This window comes from Panthera pardus, unplaced genomic scaffold (genome assembly GCF_024362965.1).
Source record: "Panthera pardus isolate Hobbes unplaced genomic scaffold, ASM2436296v1 HiC_scaffold_24, whole genome shotgun sequence".
NCBI classification, from domain to species: Eukaryota; Metazoa; Chordata; class Mammalia; order Carnivora; family Felidae; genus Panthera; species Panthera pardus.
In genome coordinates, this window is record NW_026526810.1 from 136,461,441 (window position 1) to 136,482,646 (window position 21,206).

The window sequence follows — 21,206 nt, forward strand, 5'->3', positions numbered from 1 at the left end:
ATGTCTCCCTCTCTCTCTGCCCCTCCCCCACTCGTGCTCTGTTTCTCTCTGTCTCTCTCCCTCTCTCTCTCTCTCTCTCTCTCTTTCTCTCTCTCTCTCTCAGAAATAAACATCAAGAAAAATACCTTAAAAAAAAAAAAAACAAAACAAAGAAGCTACTGTCCATTATTCTCCCTTTGCCCCAGCCCCTGGTAATCACTAATTTCCTTTGCCTATTCTGGACATTTCATATAAATGGAATCATAAGGTATGTGGCCTTTTGTCTCTGATTTCTGTTATATAGCACAGTGTTTTCAGGATTCACTCATATTGTAGCATGTATCCGTATATCACTGCTTTTTATGATGAAATAATAGTACATATATGGATATACCACATTTTATTTAGCTGATCTCTTGCTGGGCACCTTGGGCTATTAATACTTTTTGTCTATTATGAATTTTGCTCCTTTGAGCATATGTTTACAAGTCTTTGTGTAAACATCTGTTTTCAATTCTCTTGGTTATATACATCAGAGAATACATGGGTCATATGGGAACTGTTAACTTTATGAGGAACTGACTGTTTGGTACAGTGACAGTGCCATATTACGTTCCTTCCAGCAGCGTATGAGGGTTCCAGTTTCCTCATATCCTCACCAACACTTGGAATTTTCCATTATCTTTTATTATAGCCATCCTAGTGGCTGTGTCTCATGATGGTTAGGTTTTTTTGAACATTAAGTTAAAAAAATTTTTTGAATGCTTATTTATTATTTTTGAGAGATAGAAAGAGACAGAGGGTGAGCAGGGGAGCAGCAGAGAGAGAGGAAGACACAGAATCCGAAGCAGGCCTCAGGCTCCGAGCTGTCAGCACAGAGCCCGACGCGGGGCTCGAACCCATGAACTGGGAGATCATGACCTGAGCCGAAATCAGGAATTGGACGCTCGGCCCACTGAACGACCCAGGCACCCCAAAGTTAGACATTTTAAAATGAGCAATTCAGTGCTGCTTCGTACATCCACAGTGTTGTGTGTCCACAACCTGTACATGGTTCCAAGCATTTTCATTCCCTAAAAGGAAACCCCATATCCATTAAGCAGGTAGAGTCCTCATTACTCTTCCCCAACCCCTGCCAATGACCAGTCTGCTCTGTGTCTGCGTGGACTCATCTATTCTATATATTCCCTATAAATGGTATCATACAATATGTGCTCTTTTGTTTTGACATCTCTCACTGAGCGTAATGTTTTCCAGATTCATCCATGTTTTAGCCTGTACCATTGCTTCATTTCTTTTTATGGCTAAACAGTACTCCATTGTGTGAAGATACCACATGTTGTTTATCCATTCGTCTGTTGATGGACATCTTGGTTGTTTCCACCTTTTGGATATTGGGAATAGTGCTACTGCGCGCGTGCGTGTATATATGTCTGAGTACCTGTTTTCAGTTCTTTTGGGTATATATGTAAGAGTGGAATTATGGGGTCCTATGGCAATTCGATGTGTAACTGCTCCAGGAACCACCAGATTGTTTTCCACAGCAGCTAAACCATTTTATGTTTCCACCAAAGTGTATAAATGTTTGAATTTCTCCACATCCTCACCAATGCTTGTTATTTTTCCTTTTTAAAAGAATTATAGCCATCCTGGTTGGTATGAAGTGGTAATTCATGGTGGCTTTGGTTTGTGTTTTCCTAATGACTAAAGATGTTGAGCACCTCTTTGTATACTTGTTGGCTATTTCTATATCTTCCTTGGAGAAATGTTTCTTCATATTCTTCGCACATTCTTAAATTGGGTTGTTTCTCTTTTTGTTGTTGACTTGTAAGGGTTCTGTATATATTTGGGATATTAGACCATTATTAGATATGTAATTGGCAGATGTTTTCCCATTTTGTTGTCTTTTCACATTCTTGGTAACATCCTTTTATGTAATACAGGTTTTCAAACTTGGTGAAGTCCATTTTATCTACTTTTTCTTTTGTTGCTTATGCTTTTGGTGTCATATCTAAGAAGTCTTTGCCAAATTCGAGATTATGAATATTTGCCCCAATATTTTTTCTAAGAATTTTGGGTGTTAGCTATTACGTTTTAGTTGGTAATCCCATTTGATCCTAGTTTGTGTATATGGAATGATGTGAGGGTCTAATAAGTCCATTCTTCTGCCAGTGTTACCCAGTTGTCCCAGAGACTTTTTTTTTTTTTTTTTTTTTTTTAAACCACTAAATGGTCTTGCTATCCTTGTCAAAAATCTTTTAGCCATAGATGTATGGGTTTGTTTCTGGACTCTGAGTTGTATTCCATTAGTCTATATGTGCGTTTTTATGCCACTATTACACTGTTAGGATTACTGTGGTTTTGTAGTAGGTTTTGAAGTCATAAGTTTGAGAAGTGTGAGTCTCCCAACTTTGTTTTTCTCTTTCAGGATTGTCTTGGTTCTTTGTGGTCCCCTGTAATTGCATATGAATTTGAGGATCAGAGTTTTTCATTTCTGTCAGAGAAAGGCCATTAGAGTTTTGATAAGGATTACATTGCATCCGTAGATCACTTAGGGTAGAGTTCTCCAGAGGAACAGAACCTCTGTGTGTGTGTGTGTGTGTGTGTGTGTGTGTGTGTGTGTGTGTGGAAAGAGGTATTTATTACAAGGAATTGGCTCTCACAATTATGGAGGCAAGCACGTCCCAAGATCTGCAGAGTGAGTTGGCAAGGTGGATACCCAGGAGAACCAGTGGCTTAGTTCCAGCCTGAGTCTGCAGGCCTGAAACCACGAGAGCCAGGAATGTAGTTCCAAAGGCCAGCAGGCTCAAAATCCAGGAAGAGCTGTGATATTTTAGTTTAAGTCCAAAAACGGGGAAAAAAGCCCATGTCTCCTTTTGAAGGCAGTCAGGTAGAAAGACTCCTTACTTGGAGGAGAATCAGGCTTTTTGTTCTGTTCAGTCCTGTGACTGAATGGATGACGCCCCTTCATACTGGGGAGGGCAATCTGCTTTATTCACTGTACCAATTTAAATGTTAATCTCATCCAGCACCCTTACAGAAGCACCTAGAATAATATTTGACCAAATATCTAGGTACCCCATGGTCCAGTCCAGTTAACACATAAAATTAACCACAGGTAGTATTGCCACTTGTAACAATATTAAGTCTGCTAATTCATGTATATAGACTTGTTTTGCAACTAACAAACGTCTTGCTGTTTAATTGCATCTTTTATTTCTTTCAGCAATTGTTTTGTAGTTTTCAGTGAACAAGTCTCTCACCTCCTTGCTTTAATTTATTCCTAGGTATCTTATTCTTTTGGATGCTATTGTAAATGGAACTGCTTTTTAAATTTCCTTTTTGGATTGTTTATTACTATTCTACAGACACACAACTGTTGCTTCTGTGTTAATCCTGTACCCTGCAACTTTGATGAATTCATTTATTAATTCTAGTTGTTGTGAATTTTTTGGGATTTTCTATGTATAAGATCATGTAATCTGTTAGTGGAAATAGTTTTATTTCTTTCTTATTTGGATGCCTTTTACTTCTTTTTCTTGCTCTGTCGAGAACTGCCAGTATGAGGTTGAAAAGCAGTGGTGAAAGCATACATCCTTCCATTCTTCCTGCTCTGAGGGCAAAAACTTTCAGTTCTTCACCATGAAGTGTGACTTTTTCTTAGGTACCCTTTATCTTGTTGAGGCAGTTCCCTTTTATTCCTAGTTCTCCGGCAAGAGTTTTTATAATGAAAGGGTGTTAGATTTGTCAGAAGTTTTTTCTACCTCGATTGAGATGATTGTGTTTTTCCTCCCTTGTTTTATTAATATGGTTTATTGCATTTATTGATTTTCTTACATTGAACCACTCTTGCCTTCCTGGGATAAATCCCACTAGGTCTTGGTATATAATACCTTTAATATGCTGTTGGATTCAATTTGCTAGTATTTTGTTGAGAGTCTCCCTCATTTTTTAAGAATAGTTTTGCTAGATACAGAATTCTTAGTTAATTTTTTTCACACTCCATTGAATATGTCATGCATTTTCTGTCCTCCATGACTTCTGATGAGATGCCAGCTGTTACACTGAGGAAATCCTTTTATGTGGAGTAGCTTGTCTCTTGCTGCTTTCAGAATTTTGTTTCTCCACAGTTTGATCATAATGTATATTAGTGTGAGTCTCTCTCAGTTTATCCTTCATGGAATTTTTTGAGGTTCCTGGATGTACAGATTAATATTTTTCATCGAATAGGGGAAGTTTATGTCCACTGTCTCTTCAGATATTCTTTCCATCCCTTTCTCTCCCCCTTCTCCTTTCTGGAACTCCCATAAGGTGTATGTTGGTGTGATTGATGATGCCCCACAGGCGTTTAAAGCTCTGTTCACTTTTCTTTTTTGTATTTTCCTTCTGTAACTTAGCCTGGATAAACTCAGTTGACTCATCTTCAGGTTCTCCAGTCCTTTCTCTTGCCTGCTATGTTCTGCCGTTGAGCCCCTGTTGTGAATTTTTGTTTCAGTTGTTGTGCTTTCCAACTCCAGAATTTCTGTTTGGTTCTTCTTAAAAATTTATCTTTATTGATAATTCTCTATTTTGTGAGCTATTGTTCTGATGGTTTCTTTGAGTTCTTGGCACATGGTTTCCTTGGTCTCTTTGAACACATGTACGCACTGATTTAAAGTCTTTGTTAGTCTAGTGTGTCTGGGTTTCCTCCTGGACAGCTTCTGTTTCTTGTTTTTTCCCCTGTTATGGGCCATACTTCCTTGTTTCTTTGCATGCTTTGTAATCTTTCCCTGAAAATTGGAAATTTTTCGTATTATAATGTGGCAGATCTGGAAATGAGATTCTTCCCTTTCCCCAGGATATGTTGTTGTTGCTTGTGCAATGACTTTTTGAGCTAAGTCTGTAAAGTGTATATTCTTTATCGTGTGTGGTCCTTTAAGTCCCTGTTCCATTAGCGTAGGAGTCAACTAGTGACTGGACAGAGGTTTCCGTAAGTGCCTGGAACAAAAATTATCTCCCAGTCTTCTCAGATGGGGTCTTTGTGAGTTTTGTTGGGGTGTGCTTTCAACATTTCAGCTGGGCAGTTGACAACTCTTACTTACCATTCACTTCCTCTGTGCAGAACTTGAAGGTCAGCCAGAGGCTTAAAGCCTTCTCAGGCCTTCTTGAGTATGCACGCAGCCCCCAGCATTTGTGTGACCTTCTAGATTCCCAGAAACACATTGGAGCTTATCAGGGCCCTTTTCCCATAACTTTTCTTTTCAACATTTTGGTTAATCTCTCGTTTGCCTTGATTGTTATTGATTGCCCCAGGCAGTGGTTGTTAATGAATTTGCCTCTAAACATTTTCAGTAATCACCACCCCCTCCCCCTACAGTAACCACCTTAGCATTGGGAGAGTTCTGTTTATTGAGGTAAAGTCAGATGCTTTGAGCTGGTCTTCTAGGTAAGTAAAACCACCAAAATTCTTTGCATATAGGGTCTGTTCTTCTCCCACTATCCCCCCACCTCCTGCCAGATATCTGACCAGCAATTGCAGGCTGTTAGAATCCAGGCCACTGTCCTGGCACATGGATTCAGGAGAGGAAAAAATGCCACTGAGCTCACTGTTCTTACCAAGATTCAGCTGGTTTCTCATGCTTAAGTGTTCCTCTGATTATTACAAGCTTTTGGTTAGTTTCTAAGGTTCCAAACAGTTGTCCTTGATGGATTTTGCCAGTTTTTTTCTTTTATTGAAGGATGGATTTTTGGAGTTTCTTACTCAGCTGTTTTCACTGACATTGCTCACTGTTTTGTTTTTAACATTGTGACCAACTTTGAGTTTGCCAAATTTATGTACACCACACCTGATTCAGAAAGGATTTAAGATGCCTTATGGAGGTAAACAAGATAAAAGATAAATTATTTTTTTTTAATTTTTCTAATGTTTATTCTTTTTATTTTATTTTTATTTTTTTATTTTTTTTAACGTTTATTTATTTTTGAGACAGAGAGAGACAGAGCATGAACGGGGGAGGGTCAGAGAGAGAGGGAGACACAGAATCTGAAACAGGCTCCAGGCTCTGAGCTGTCAGCACAGAGCCTGACGCGGGGCTCGAACTCACAGACCGCAAGACATGACCTGAGCCGAAGTCGGACACCCAACCGACTGAGCCACCCAGGCGCCCCTCTAATGTTTATTCTTGAGGAGAGAGAGACAGAGTGAGATCAGGGGAGGGGCAGAGAGAGAGGGGGACACAGAATCTGAAGCAGGCTCCAGGCTCCATGCTGTCAGCACAGAGCCCTACGTGGGGCTTGAACTCACGAACTGTGAGATCATGACCTGAGCTGAAGTCGGATGCTCAACCGAGCCACCCAGGCGCTCCAAAGATAAATTGTTTTTAATATTTGTTTTGTGCCTGTTGGTTAGAGGGCATTCTGGTAAAAATGGTACCCTCCCATGTTGCTATTGGCAACTTTTGTTTCCGTTGGTGATGAGGTAGTGTCTACCCCCCTGGTACATAGCTTGAAGGGACCTGAAGCAGAGTCACCTCAGTGGTTTCTCCATCTGCATGACTTTGTGTGGGGTCTCAAGGTGATCACATTACTGTCCAATTTTAGGAATGCTCATTATTCTCCCTCCACCTCTGAATTGATTGTGAAAAACTGCCTCCAGTGGTGATTTTCCTAAATCCAAACTCCCTTTTCCTTGGGACATAATAGGTGGGTATTTGTCTTATTTAAAGACTTAAAGGCATCATCCCTATTGTCCTAGTTGTTTTAGAAAGTGGTCAGGTGATTCTCACACTTTAAATCAGAACTGACTTTTCATAGTGACAGTTGACGGCTAGCAGAGTTTGGGATCATGAGTAAACCTGAGAGTGTTCATCCGTCCACCAGTCCTGGCACCTGTTGAGGTGTCGTGCTCCTGCTTTCTTTGGGCCAGCTAAGGCCCCCATTGGCCATCTCATTGATACAGAGGGTCATGGGCCTCCCCACTGGGCCCTGCTCGGGGTTCGTGTCATTTCTGACTTGAATAAACTCTTGTTTAGGAAAACTTTCCCTTGAGCAGTTGTGAGTGTGTTTGACCTACTGGCTTATTTGCTAGTTTTATTTGAACAGAATATTCTTCTTTTGAAAATGACTTTATAATAGAGTTGAAGCTGCTTTCTCTTTCAGTTTAATATATACTGTAGTGCCTTTTTCATCAGCATCACCTGTGAGATAATCTGAATATTTTTAAAAGGCCAAGATATGGGCAAATTTGAATACATGAAAAGAACTTCTCTTCATTGAAAGATATAAATAACATGAAAGCCATCCACAAACTGGGGAAAGACATGTATATATAACTAACAAAGGATTACTAGTCGGAATATGTGAATAATCCCCACACATCAGTACTAAAAAGGATAGTGGCCCAATTAAAAAATGGCAGAGACACCATCAAGCATTTCACAGAAGGAAAAACATAAGTGGCCCACGAATGTATGAAAGATGCTAAACCTTTTTAATCGTTAGAGTAAGAAAAAAGAGACCATTATACCTGCTAGGTTGGCAGAACCTAAGAGGTCTGATTCCCAGAGTTGGTGAGGATGTGGATTAATAGAAGTGTTTACACTGCTTTGCTTTGGAGAGCAGTTGGGCCCTCGCTTGTAAACTGGCCACGAATACAACCTGCAAATCAGCAGTTCCTCTGCGTTCTAGGCGCCCAGTCCAGGAGAGGGATTGGCAGGCTCTTTCTGTGAAGGGCAAGTTGGTAAGTATTCTAGGCTTTGTGGATCTTTAGGTTTCATTTGTTTGTTCAACTCTTTAAAAATCTGAAATGCATTCTTGGCTCAAGGAAGTAGGCAATAGCAACAGTAACCTAACAAAAACAGCCTACTGGCTAGATTTAACCCACAGGCTATAGTTTGCTAACCTCCGATCCCCTGATCTAGAGCACGTACCCTAGAGAAACTTATGCAGGGTTCCATAACAGATGTGCCAGAATATTCAGAGCACATTTCTCATGATAGCAAAGACTGGCAACTGTGATACAAAAACGGATATGTCAGTTGTAGAATACTATACAGCCATGAAAATGAATGAAGCATAACTCCTGCACAGAGCAGACAAGGGTGAGAACTTACAGTGCTGACGGCAGAAGACTACATATGGTATGGTATCACTCTGTGAAATTAAAAACAGGCAAAAGTATATTGTTTAAGAAGAAGGTACCTACCCAGGTGGCTCAGTCGGTTGAGTGTCCGACTTTGACTCAGGTCACGGTCTCACACTTAGTGAGTTTGAGCTCTGCGTTGGGCTCTGCCCTGACAGCTTGGAACCTGGAGCCTGGAGCCTGCAGCCTGCTTCAGATTCTGTCTCTCCCTTTCTCTCTGCCCCTCCCCTGCTTGTGCTTGCTCTCTCTCTCCCTCAAAAAGAAATAAATGTTTTTTTTAAAAAAAGAAGAAGAATATATATGATAGCAAGAGGATTATAGATAGAAAGTTGAGGCTGACATTTACTTCTGGAGAGAGTCAGGAGGATGGCTGAGGAAGGAGCACATGGGTAGGTGGTGACTGTTAAGTAGGCGGTGGATTCGGGAGGTCTGTTTTGTTGTTGTTGTTGTTGTTGTTGTTGTTGTTGTTGTTGTTGTATTCTTGCCTTGCCTGTGTATTGCACACAATCTTCTTAAAAAACTTTTTTAAGTAGGCTCTATGCCCAACATGGGGCTCGAACTCACAACCCTGAGATTAAGATGCATGCTCTACCCACTGAGCCAGCTAAGCACCCCCACATATGATCTTTTTTTTTTTTATGTGTCAAATATCATCTAATACATTTATTTGAAAGGAAGGATACCAGCCAGGGAGGTCTTAGAACCCACCCACCACCCACTACCCTCCCTTCACCAGTACTTTGTGTGCCAGAGCTGTGCCAAGTTGCTCACCTGGGAGAGAGGGCGGTGGATGTCTAAGCAGCTCTGGGGTGGTAACTGCCAGTGCAGCCCTGAAGAGCCAGAAAGAGAATGCCCAGGAGGAGGAGGCCTTCCTTGTCCGGTAGCAGTAGTGGGGTTGCTGGCACTGAGTGCCCCGTTGAAAGGCCTGGCACTCGTGTCAGAAATCAGTTGCCCCCAAACATGAGGGTTTGTTTCTGAACTTTCAGCACTCTCTCATCTATACGTACGTCTAGTGCCGATTCCACAGTGTCCTGAATAATTTGTAGTAAGTTTTGAAACATGGAAGCGTGCATCTTCGAGCTCTGTTCTTTGTCGAAATTGTTTTGTCTATTCTGGCTCCCTTGAATTTCCATCTGATTTTTAGGTTCAGCTTATTAATTTCTTCTAAAAGAGCCAGCTAGGATTTTAATAGAGGTTGGGGTGCATTTGATCAGTTTGAGTAGTGTCACTGTCTCAGCAGTGTGGAGACTTCCAGCCCATGAACATGGGATGCCTTCCCATTTATTCAGATCTTTGCTGTCTTTCAAAAGTGTTTTCTAATTTTCAGTATAGGTATCTTGCCCTCCTTCGGTTGACATTTGTCCCTGAATATTTTATTCTTTTTGATGCTATTATGAATGGACTGTTTTCTTAACTTCATTTTTGGATTGTTCACTACAGTGCATAGGAATACGAGGGGCACCTGGGTGGCTCGGTCGGTGAAGTGTCTGTCTCTTGATTTCAGCTCAGGTTGTCATCTCATGGTTTGTGAGTTTGAGTTACACGCCAGGCTACATGCCGATAGTGCGAGCCTGCTTGGGATTCTCTCCCTCTTCCTCTCTCTCTCCCCCACCCATGCACGCTCACTCGCTCTCTCTCTCAAAATAGATAAACTTTAAAAAATAAAAAAAATAAAATGGGCTTTTATATATTGATCTTTTATTCTGCAGCTTTGCTAAATAAGTTTATTAGTTTAACTCATTTTTAGTTGATTCCCTAAGTGAGTTGTATATATAAGGTTATGTCCTCTGAAAACAGAAATAGTTTTTCTTCATCCTTTCCAATCTGGATGCCTTTTCTTTCTTTCTTTTCCTTTTCTTTCCTTTTCTTTTCTGTGCTTTTCTTTTTTCTCTTTTCTTTTCTCTCCTCTCCTCTCCTCTCCTCTCCTCTCCTCTCCTCTCCTCTCCTCTCCTCTCCTCAACTGCTGAGAAGGGGCTTTTTAAATCAGGCTTGGGGGCTATCTAAGTAAGATGAGGAAAACAGCCCAATCCTTGTCAGACCCCCTGACCGCTGTTGGCGGGAGGACGTGTCTTCTCTGTATGCAGACGGATGTGACATACAGTATTACAGTGACTCCTGATAGTACTATGACAGTTAGGGGTAGTGTCTGCTTTTCAGGTGAAGAGAAGAAGTGGGGCCCTGAGGATAAACGCTGTGCCCAAGGATCCACCGCAGCGAAGGACACCGGCCAGCCTTACCACCCAGGCCACTCAGTGCCAGATGTCCTGGCTGTCTGGCTCCGCCCCAGAGCTCCTAACACCAGGTTCCCCTCCATGACCACCTGCCTGTGCTGTGTCTCCTGCTGCTCCTTCTTGTTCTCTTCTGTTGGAATTGAAATGATGCCACCAGTCCAATTCATGAAGCCCAGATCTCCCCAAAACCGGGGTGATCTCTTTGTCTTTTGAAGATCTGCAGCCCTTTGTAACTCCTGGGTGGTGTTTCTTCATGTCCGCTGTTTGTTGGCCCTGGAGTGCCCACATCCTTGTGACTCCCCGAAAACTCTCTAAGGGCAGTGATGTTCTCATCCCTGTGTCCCTGACGTGTGAGGAACAGAGCTGTTGTGGGTATGTTGTGTTTATGAAATAAAATGTGGTTAGTTTGGCCAGCCTTTGCAGAGTCGCTCCTGGAGAAGGGTGTTCCTACCACGTGGAAGGGCAGTGGGTGTGCCCCCCGGCATTCGCAGGCTGGGAGCCCTGGAGTTTGTACAACCGTGTGGCCAGCAGCCACTCTCCAGAAAACGCTGCTGAGGCCAGAGTAAAGTGGGAAGCGTCAGCATTTGAGTGAAATGGGCTGTGGTTCTCTGAAATGATATCTGTTTACTAGTTTAGTGAATATTGGAGGGAATCTGTAATGTGCAACCTTTTACAAGTGTTTGGCGTGATTACGGTCCTGTGAGATACGCATCACCTCTGACCCGGCAGTTCTGTCGCCGTAAGCTTTCCCAAACGTGCGAAGGTAGGTGTTCAAGAATGTTCACTGCAGATTGCTCACAATCGCAAAGCACCAGCACCAGCCTCACTGTCCATTAGTAGAAGTGGCTGTATAAACTGTGGTGAAGCGTCCGGCGGAGTGCTGTACGCAGCCCTTCAGGGTAGTGATGTAGATCTGTATATGCTGATGGGGAAAAACGGTCAGAACGCGGCGCTGCTTTCGAAAGGAAGCTGTTGATCAACTTGCATGTGCAGCACAGTTTGTGTGGAGGGAAAAAGAAAGGCAGGTTTTCTTTATGTGCATTTGCCGTTCCCGGATGTCTGTACGCCCTCCCAGAACCCCAGAAGGGAGTGTCTGCCTCTGGGTCGTCGAGGTCAGGGGGTCTGGTACTTGCTTTTCACACTTCACTCCCCCGTATTGGTTGCTTGCTGTCTTCTCTGAGGGCATGTACTGTTACGGTATAAATGAAAATCTCACGGTGCTCCCTCGTACGTCTGGTTCAGGGGCGCCTGGGTGGCCCAGTCAGTCGAGCATCTGACCCTTGGTTTTGGCTCAGGCCATGATCTCACGGTTCATGAGTCTGAGCCCCGCATCGGGCTCTGTGCTGACAGCACAGAGCCTGCTTGGGATTCTTTCTGTCTCTCTCTCTTTCTCCCCACCCCTCCCCTGCTCGCTCACTCTCTCTCTCTCTCTCTCTCTCTCTCTCTCTCTCTCTCTCAAATAAACATTAAAACATTTAAAAAAAGAATAAAGTGTCTGGTTCAGTGGGTTGTTGTGTATTCACAGAGCCGTGCACCCATCCCCACTGTCCGGTTCCTGAACACCTCCGTTACCCCAGCAGGAAACCCCGTGCCCATCAGTACATGCTCCCCCTCCCTCAGCGCTGGCAGTCATGAATCTGCTTTCTGTCTCAGTGGATTTGCCTATTGTGGACATTACACGTTTAGACCATTGTCTTATGCTTCTTTTTCTTCCCTTATGAATACAAGGCACAGGAGGTCTCTGGCTCCTGCAGTGTAAGCACCGCGGGGCATCTTTCCCTCCTTCCCAAAGGCTCATTCTCCAGCTCGCAACCTAGATCGGGAATGGGCCATGCATGGGACGAGATGCAGGGATGCTGGGTAGGATTGTCAGAGGCCCACAGTGGCCCATTGCAGACAGAGATGCCCGCGCCGACACCCTGCGTTACAGGTGAGTCCCGACAGGCCTGCCGGCTGTGGGCTGGCCTCTGCCCTTCGGGACAGGGCTGCTGTGATGTTTTCTTTGATGTGCCTGGGATACATTCTGCATATCTGTTCACTTCTCTTCGATGGCCTACAAAAACCAAAGATCCCAGACTGTATACTTGCTTATACAGACTATGACATGTTGTAGGTAAATGGACATCATTTAGCATTAGTTTGATCCAAAGTGAATTGTCTCTCCGGCTCGAAATAGGAAATTCACCTTTAAAGAATCAAGTATTTCTCATTACAGACTGTTTATTGAACACATAGCTTCCTAAGCACTATTGGCTAAGATACCAAAGTCACAAATTGTTTATAAGGCAAGAAGGAGTTTTCAAGGCTAGAATCTCCAAGACCGTATCCAAAAGCTGAGGAGTTTTCTTTTCCTGGAAGAGTCGGTTGTCATAGAAACACAGCTTGGTACTAATGGCTCACACCTCACCTTTCCCTCCGTGATTAGCTCAGCAGATGTGTACCGGGTGCCTTCTGCCCATCAGACACTCTTCTAGGTACCTGGCATTTTCCGTCAACAAACCCCGTGTGTCCGGGGAGCTCAGGCTCTGCCGCAGGAGAGACACTGTAAGCGATGAGCATGCGGTGTCGGAGGGTGGGAAGTGCTGTGGAGAAAGTACAGACAGGGCAAGAGGGGTCGGGCGAGTGGGGTTGGCGGAGCTGAGCCCCCTGGAGAAGGTGGGGAGGTGCGGTCCGCGGGAACGGGGGCGGGGGTCAACCTAGAGCATCTGCAGAAGCAAGGGCCTGAGGTGGGGAGTGGGAGAGGTCACCAGCCGTCGCAGGTGGCAGCAGATCGGCTCCTGGGCAACCATCGTCTCTGACGGGCAGAGCGAGCCCCAGGCACCTCCCGCTCAGCGTCTTCATGAACAGGATTCTGATCAACAAATTCGTGAGCAAAGGGCTGCTGGCCTTTTGAGGTCATTTTAAAATCTTTGTTGTTGTTGTTTTCATAAATAGATGGATTTCACAGGAGGCTCCCACACTTCGCCACAGTGATGTTCTATTTTATTAAAACTAGCCCGAGTGTGGCTAGAACACTAATTCATTTACCTGTCAGATGTTAGGCTGCTGGCATTGCATATGTCCCGGGTTGTGAAACGTTCATTCTTCCAGCCCCACACGAGGCAGAACAAGGCTCCGGGGAGTGGGCTCCCCACCCGCACCCTGCGGCCCGGCGTGAGGGCTCGTTCCAGCAAACCCGGGGTGCACTGGGGGCCCCCACACTGGCTCGTGGCGGCCTGGCACTGAGGAGAGAGGGGAAGGCGATGGGGGACAGGCCCCGGGGCCTTGTAAGTAGAAGGAATTTGGCCCTTATTTTTGTAAGTAGCAGAAATAAATGGATTGAGCAAGAACACGGTGTCGTTTTGAGAGATCTGGTGAGGTTTTTTTTGGGTTTTTAAAAGGTTTATTTATTTTGAGAGGGAGAGAGCATGAGCTGGAAGAGAGAGAGAGAGAGAGAGAGAGAGAGAGAGAGAGAAAATCCCAAGCAGGCTCTGCGCTGACTCCGGGCTCGATCCCATGAACTGTGAGATCATGACCTGAGCCAAAACTCCAGAGTCGGATGCTTAACTGACTGAGCCGCCAGGTGCCCCGACCTGGTGAGTCTTAAGGAAATTGCTCCGCAGTTTGGCCGGACGTGCTGCCATGCGCTTCAGCCGGCGGGTCCACGCACGCAGGGGTCTTGGTGGCTCATATCCAGGAAATGCTTCTTTTGCCTATTGACGGGAACTTGCAGGTGGGAACCCACCACACTTGCCACCTTGTGCGCTAGGAGAGCGTGTCCAGACAGGCACTGGAGACCCGTTCAGTCCCCATGTCCCCTCTGCCAGCTCCGCCCCCAGGCCCGGAAGGCCTGCGTATCCACAGGGGGTGCAACCCTGAAGCTCCGGCGTGTGCAGTGGGGGGGCCGTGTTGGCGCAGGGCTGGTGAGGTGGGCCGGGCTGGTGGAAAGCAGGTGCCGGTCACGGTGCGCCCGGATCGGAGCATTGTGGGTGCCTCGTGGGGTCTGTGGGGTCTGCTCGGGGGGAAGAGCAGCATGAGGAGGCGGACAGTACCTGCTGCTGCTGGAGGGGCGGCGCTGTTCCCAGCACAGGCTCCACGGCGATGGCAGGCCACGCCTGAGTCACGCCCCGGGGACTGTCCTCGGCAGTGAGGCTAACCGAGAAGTAAGATCGGCTGGGGATGGCTGTGGCTTTGGCCAGGATGTCGGACTGACACCTACACGTTTAAGTTACAGCACAGCAAAGCGTTACCTGTATTTCAGAGAACCTTTAGAGACACAACTGATGCCTTCAGAAGCCTTTTGAACGGTCATGTTAGCAGTAACGGTGGGTGGAGTGGGAAGGAGAGAGGCACGCTTGCTCAAGCTCGTTCCCGTCACGCGTTCGAGTCGGGAGGGTCCCTGTGAGGTAGGTGACCTGGAGAAGCCCCCTCGGCTCTCAGGCACTTCCCCGTTTCCAAAGCCACGTTTCTCACTTCGTGCGCCGGACGACGTGACACGTTTTACTAAGTGCTGTTGCTTTTCCGCAGAATCTCTCCTTCCTGACATGGAGTCAAGTAAAAAGATGGAATCCCCCGGCACACTGCAGACGAACCCGCCGCTGAAGCTGCACCCTGACCGCGGCGCCGGGACGTCCGTGTTCGTCCCCGAGCAAGGAGGTTACAAAGAAAGGTTTGTGAAGACCGTGGAGGACAAGTACAAGTGCGAGAAGTGCCGCCTGGTGCTGTGTAACCCGAAGCAGACGGAGTGCGGACACCGGTTCTGTGAGACCTGCATGGCGGCCCTGCTGAGGTGGGTCCTGCTGCCCGTGTCGGCCCTCGCCGCGTCGTGGGCTTCTCCGGTCTCTCCCCCGCCCCCTTCTTCACTTCCCCAAACAGTAAACTCTGTAAAGGTTAAAAGCTCTGGAGAAACCCAGATAAAATTCTCAGAGCCCGGCCGGCCATCATCCAGGGAATGCCAAGAGGACGTCGTGCTTGGGTCTTCCAAGGCTTCTGTGACGCGCGGCCTGGACTACCCAGCCCCGTCCCCCAGACTGCCGTCTCCTCTCCCCACACGCGCCTCTCAGCAGTCACTGCCGCACCTGCCACCTTCCTCGTGGCACTCGCCACGCTGGCGCTGGTGCCCCGATACCCCCCCGCCCCCCCGCCCGCGTTGCTGAGTTTTGCTCCAGAAGCTCACGGCTCCGTACGGGACGCACACCCATCAGCAAAGGCCGAAGGAGCCCTCAGAGCGCAGGTGCTCGGGGTGGGGGGCAGAGACCGAGGACGGGGCCAGCAGGACGGGAACCTAGCTGGGAACCCAGTGTGCCCACACTCAGCCAGCAAGTGTAAGCAAAGCACGCGTGAGCCCTCGGAAGCCCTTGTCAATGTTGGTGCCGTTTTAGAATCACTCAGGGATTCTGGGGAGGCGGGCTGGAGTTCTACAGCACAAATAACTTTGTCCAAGAAAGCATTTTGGTTCGTCCCCCGGTATTTTCTGGTCATCGTGCCGGGCACCGGGGGTCATGGCAGGATGCTCTCAGACTTGGTCTCCGCTGCCAGGGCACAGGGCCCTGGCAAGTCTGCCCACTTCTCTCTTCCTGATTCACCACTGAGGGCAGGGCCCTTGAGAGTCACACAGCAGGCAGCCTCCCTCCCTGTCCTCCTCCTCCTGGGCACTTCCGGCCGTGGTCTTACCCACATACCGTGGACGGTGAACTCCGCTTCCCCTGCTTGTGGGGAAAACGGCTCTTGAGTCCAGCTTAGCGATGGCCGCGTAGACTCAGAGCACCTGATTTCTCTTAACGCAGACACCTGGACTGCAGCTCCGGGCCAGGGGGGAGGGCTGCTGGCCGTGGGGGGCAGGGGCTCCTGGGGCAGAGCATCCAGAGGGCTGTTCCTCTTCTGGTGTCCCTCCTTTTTCTGCTCCTGGCTCTCGTCCTGCTCCATGTTTCTGCGGGTGTCAAGGGATCCTATCCGGATGCTACTCAGCTCTGGGTCTATGGATATAAAACGACTCCTATGATTAAAGCGATTTAGCACAAGCTTCATATTAGTATAGTCTACATGAATGACCTTTACTTAAAAACACATTAAGTCTCCCATCAACACTCCGTTTTCCTGCCTGGCTTTCCAGGCTTGTGGAACCTCCCCACTCTGCCCACGGCCCCGGTACATACTTGTCAACCCCGCCCCCTCCTTCCCGAAGCCTCCGCTGACTCCCTGTCTCGGGCAGGGGCCGTGGAAGTAAAGAGGGTCAGACTTAGTTTTATTTTTAATATCTAGGAGGTGGTTTCCAGACACAAGATGCAGTTAGAATCAAGTCCAAAAATGGGCAGCGGGGGAGCAGTGGCTCGTGTCCTGCATTTGGGGACGAGAAGGATGTAGTGGATGAACGGTTTTCATACACAGGGTCAGTTTCAGATTCTCGCACTGTTAACTGCAGACTTGCATTGGCTTTTCAGTGTGTCGTGAAGGAAGATAACATATGGAGAAAGTACTGGCCGTTTTCATAAAGCAAGACCGTTTGTAGGCCCTCCCAGTAAGCTGTGGATGCTCACGCGGAAGAGCTCCTCCACGGAGAGCTAGTTTTGGTTTCTGAAAGAAAATTTCACTTTTAATTGAAAGGGGCTTTCCAAGTGGGACTGATCTAAGCCGTTCTGCTTAAAAACTTCCTTGTGAAAAATCACCGTCAAAAAAACTCAGCCCTTTTCTTCTGTGGCTTGATACTTGAAGCCAGTAGAGCATGGCATCCCGGAGCTCTGGCCGCCGGTCTGAACTCCGCACAGCATGCTTGGCCGTGACGCTGCCCGTGAGAACAGGACTTGCGCCCTGTCTAATGTCTTTGCCGTGTGTTCTCCCCTCAGCTCCTCCAGCCCAAAATGTACCGCGTGTCAAGAAGGCATCATCAAAGATAAGGTATCCTTGGGGGCTTAAGAAATTCTCGTGTCAGCTGCTCACGTAGTACTGTGCGTATAGTTTGCATCCAGGGCTCCGGGCACGCTGACCGTATCTCGGGGTGTCAGGGCGGTGCTGCAGGAGCCAGGCAGGAACCGTGTCACATGGGCACTGGACACACACAGCGGCTGCTCAGCCGGGTGACCTCGGCCAGGTGCTTCACCCTCCGAACCTGTGTCCTCACCTGTGATGGTAGCGGCACCACCTCCTGAGACCCCGGGAGGTATAAGCGAAACACAGAGATGCACCTCTCGGGCCTTTGCCCCAGACAGCTGGGGTTCGGCTCCTAGAGCGCAGGTCTCGGCGCTCCGCGGGACTTGCTGTCTGCCTGCCCCCTGCGCATTATCTCCGAGTCCTTAGACGGATGCAGGATCTCAGCCCTGCCCTCCCCACGTGACTGTGTGTGCCAGCGAAAGCTCTCGACCTCAGTGCACGCTCTCAGAGGACTGAGCGGGGGCCTCCCACCAGCTTCCCTCCTGGGGCTCGGATCCCCACCACAGCGCCTCTGGTCATCTGCGCGTTGTCAGACCCTGCTAGGCACACTTTTGGTTTGAAACGACTCATTCTTAAAGTACTTAAAATATCAGTAAAAATGTGTGGTACTGATATTTTGATTGATGAACCTGACGATTTTTTAAATGTCGGTCATTAAATTGCACAGTAAAATTCTTGCTCTGGGGTTTTCCTGCCCAGAGCACTTTACATATTGGGTTTGTCGCCAGGGCGGCCCAGGTGAGTGCAGTGACGTGGGGATCCAGAGCTAGGGCCCCCAGCATAAGTCCCTGGACAGTTGAGAGACAGAACGGGCAAAATGTGCACGTACCTTGTGTTCCTCAGCGATTACTGGCTGCTCCGGATTGCAGTCAGCAAAAGGGAGGGGGCTGTTAGGAAAACACGTCCCTCAACTCTACCCCTTATCTTGCAGGGTCACTAACTTGTGAACATGGATTGGACCAGGGTGATTGAGAGAAGAGGTTCAGAGTTACTAGCCCTAGTTTTCCGTGGCATTGATCTGGTTTTGTCGGAGCATCTTAAATGATGCCGACTGATGCCTTGGGTCCTCATGGGAGTGTGGGGTCCGGAGCCCGGGATCGGCCTCTGCGGTCACGGTGCGGCCTCAGGCTCCACATTCGTACCCTGGGACAGTGACAGTAAATAAGCCCAGCCCTAAGATTCTGTCCTTTCACTGTTTTGATGTTTCCAACCTATGTTTTTTATCTGTAATGTTGAACTCAAATGACTTAGGGAACTTAATGCCACAAAAAAGAAACATTTCTTACTGGCTAAAAATACCTGTTTGGTGACTTTAGTGTGTTTTTTAAAAAGTCATGTTTATAAAGGATTAGATTTGACTCCAAATTACTTTATTTTTAACTCATAGCAGCTGTTGATTCTGTTTCTTTGCCTGTGGATGAGAAAGGCCTGTTAAGATCCTTGTTTTGTTTACTGTTCTAGGACAGTAACATATAGAGGAGTTTCTTAGAAATGCCTGAAGACTAAGATGGTATAGACTATGTTACTAGAAGGAGGGAGGATGCTTATTTTCTAAAGGAAAAGTAAAATTGAAGGAAGGTTTTCATTTTCAAAGGGAAGCATTTTCGGGGCCCCTGGGTGGCTCAGTCAGTTAAGCACCCAACTTCAGCTCAGGTCATGATCTCATGGTTCGTGAGTTCAGGCCCCACATGGGGCTCTGTGCTAACAGCTCAGAACCTGGAGCCTCTTCAGATTCTGTGTCTCCCTGTGCCTGTGCTCCTCCCCTGCTCATGCTATGGTTGTCTCTCTTTCCCTCCCTCCCTCCCTCCCTCCTTCTCTCTCTCTCTCTCTCTCTCTCTCAAAAATAAATAAATACTAAAAAATTTTTAAAAGGGGGAAACATTTTCATTACTGGATTAACTTCCATCTTTGCAGTATTTATTTAAAAGAGTTTGTTTCAGTGGCTGGCTAATGCTGCCCCCTTTTTGGTGAAAAATGAGTTATGAGCGACATAGCCTTAGGAGAAAGAACCAAAACAAATGTTTTCTAAACCATCTGCAGAGTGTGATCTTTTACAGTAGTTTTGCTGTTTCTTTTTTTTTTTTTTTTAATTTTTTTAAATGTTTTATTTATTTTTAAGACAGAGAGACAGAGCGTGAGTGGGGAGGGGCAGAGAGAGAGGGAGACACAGAATCCGAAGCAGGTTCCAGGCTCCGAGCTGTCAGCACAGAGCCCGACGCGGGGCTTGAACGCATGAACCGTGAGATCATGACCTGAGCCGAAGTTGGACACTTAACCGACTGAGCCACCCAGGCGCCCCAGTTTTGGTGTTTCTTTAGCAAGCGATCTGAAAAGGCCTGAGTCGTAGTGGGTCCTGCCACCCACACCCGTAGCTGTCCCCCACAGAGTTGACTCCTGGAAGTCTCCAGAGTCAAATATGAACCCGGTCCTGGTGTGCCCCCAGGGCAGTTGAAGTTGAAGTTACATCAGAGTCCATTCAAAATGTTTGGATGCTCCAAAGTGATCTTTAATTATTCAGTGGAACTTGTTTTCTTTTGGCTTATCTAATAAAAGAAGGTAGTTGAGGTTGTATTATTTAAATTGTGTCTCTTAGTGGGGACAGCTCCTTCATTCTACTTTAGAAATTAGAAATTAAGATAGTCCTTAATGCTTCCTGAGGTCCACTTAAGAGATGCTCTGGTGGTTTTTTTAAAGTGGTCTTGCCTTGTCTGAAGTGGCAGCGTGTGGAGATGAAGAAACATTAATCCTCTAAGACAACCGTCGTTCCATTTCAGGTGTTTAAGGATAATTGCTGCAAGAGAGAGATTCTGGCTCTTCAGATCTACTGCAGGAACGAGGGCGGGGGCTGCACGGAGCAGTTGACCCTGGGACACCTGCTGGTAAGTCCCCGGGCGGTGGGGGTCAGGGTCGGGCCTGCTGTGAGGAAGGCGCTTCCCAAGCGTGCAGGCTGGCGTGCACCGGAAAGACCACGTTTACGTTGATGTCCAAAACACAACCAGACATGAAGGCGGCCCAAGCCGCTTGGGTACCGAGTGTTATTTTTATGACGTTGGCAGAATTGCCAACTGGTTTTTAAACACCCCCAGCCTATTTAGAATGGAAAGAAATCTGAACTGATTTTTAATTTTGGAAGACTCATTAAAACTTTCTCTCTCTCTTTTTTTTTTTTTTAAATCATGAAACTCAACATCTTACGTCTTTTGATTAGCATCATATTTTATCCTGGAAGATATTTGAATTGGACTTTTAAAAAAATGTTTATTTATATTTGAGAGAGAGACAGCGTGTGCACACGCGCAAGTGTGGGGGAGAGGCAGAGAGTGAGGGGGACAGAGGATCTGAGGCAGGCCCCATGCTGACAGCACAGAGCCTGACGTGGGGCTCGAACTCACAAACCGTGAGATCATGCCCCGAGCCAGAGTCAGACACTTAACTGACTGAGCCACCCAGGCGCCCCAGGATATTTGAATTGGAATAAAACAAAGTCCTTGGCAGATAACCATCCATTTGCCCAGGGAGGAGAGTCGGCTTGCTCCTTTGAAAAGCAGTATAGTTTGAGTGATCGCTAAATGGAATATGAAATTCCTCGTCTCCCAGTATGTTTGCCACCCTTCTCCGTGAAGCCTAGTCTGGTGGCGGATGGAAACATTTCTGGAGGAGTTAGCTGCATAGAGACCGGAATCTGGTATTTCCGATCGAATTTCTATGCCAATTAAGAATTTCGAAGCGTTTGTTTTACAGGTGCATTTAAAGAACGATTGCCAGTTTGAAGAGCTGTCGTGTGTCCGCGCTGACTGCAAAGAGAAAGTGTTGAGGAGAGACCTGCGTGACCACGTGGAAAAGGCCTGCAAGTACCGGGAGGCCACGTGCAGCCACTGCAAAAGTCAGGTCCCGATGATCACACTGCAGGTGCCCGGCCCTCCCGTCTCCCCTGCCTGCTGCTCGGCCCAGGTGTAATTTGCCCCAGAATA

The 21,206-nt window shown here is 47.0% G+C and overlaps 1 protein-coding gene across 8 annotated transcripts in view; it reads left to right on the top strand.

The window, feature by feature from the left end:
• TRAF3 (TNF receptor associated factor 3) overlaps positions 1 to 21,206 on the top strand; it is a 118,157-nt gene that overhangs the window by 69,095 nt on the left and 27,856 nt on the right. For all 8 annotated transcript variants that reach the window (XM_053889841.1, XM_053889840.1, XM_053889838.1 and 5 more), the window contains 4 exons: positions 14,836 to 15,097; positions 17,151 to 17,202; positions 20,010 to 20,114; positions 20,977 to 21,144. In XM_053889841.1, the coding sequence (XP_053745816.1) occupies positions 14,853 to 15,097; positions 17,151 to 17,202; positions 20,010 to 20,114; positions 20,977 to 21,144 (570 nt within the window). In that variant the 5' untranslated portion in view covers positions 14,836 to 14,852. The remainder of the gene's footprint in view (positions 1 to 14,835; positions 15,098 to 17,150; positions 17,203 to 20,009; positions 20,115 to 20,976; positions 21,145 to 21,206) is intronic.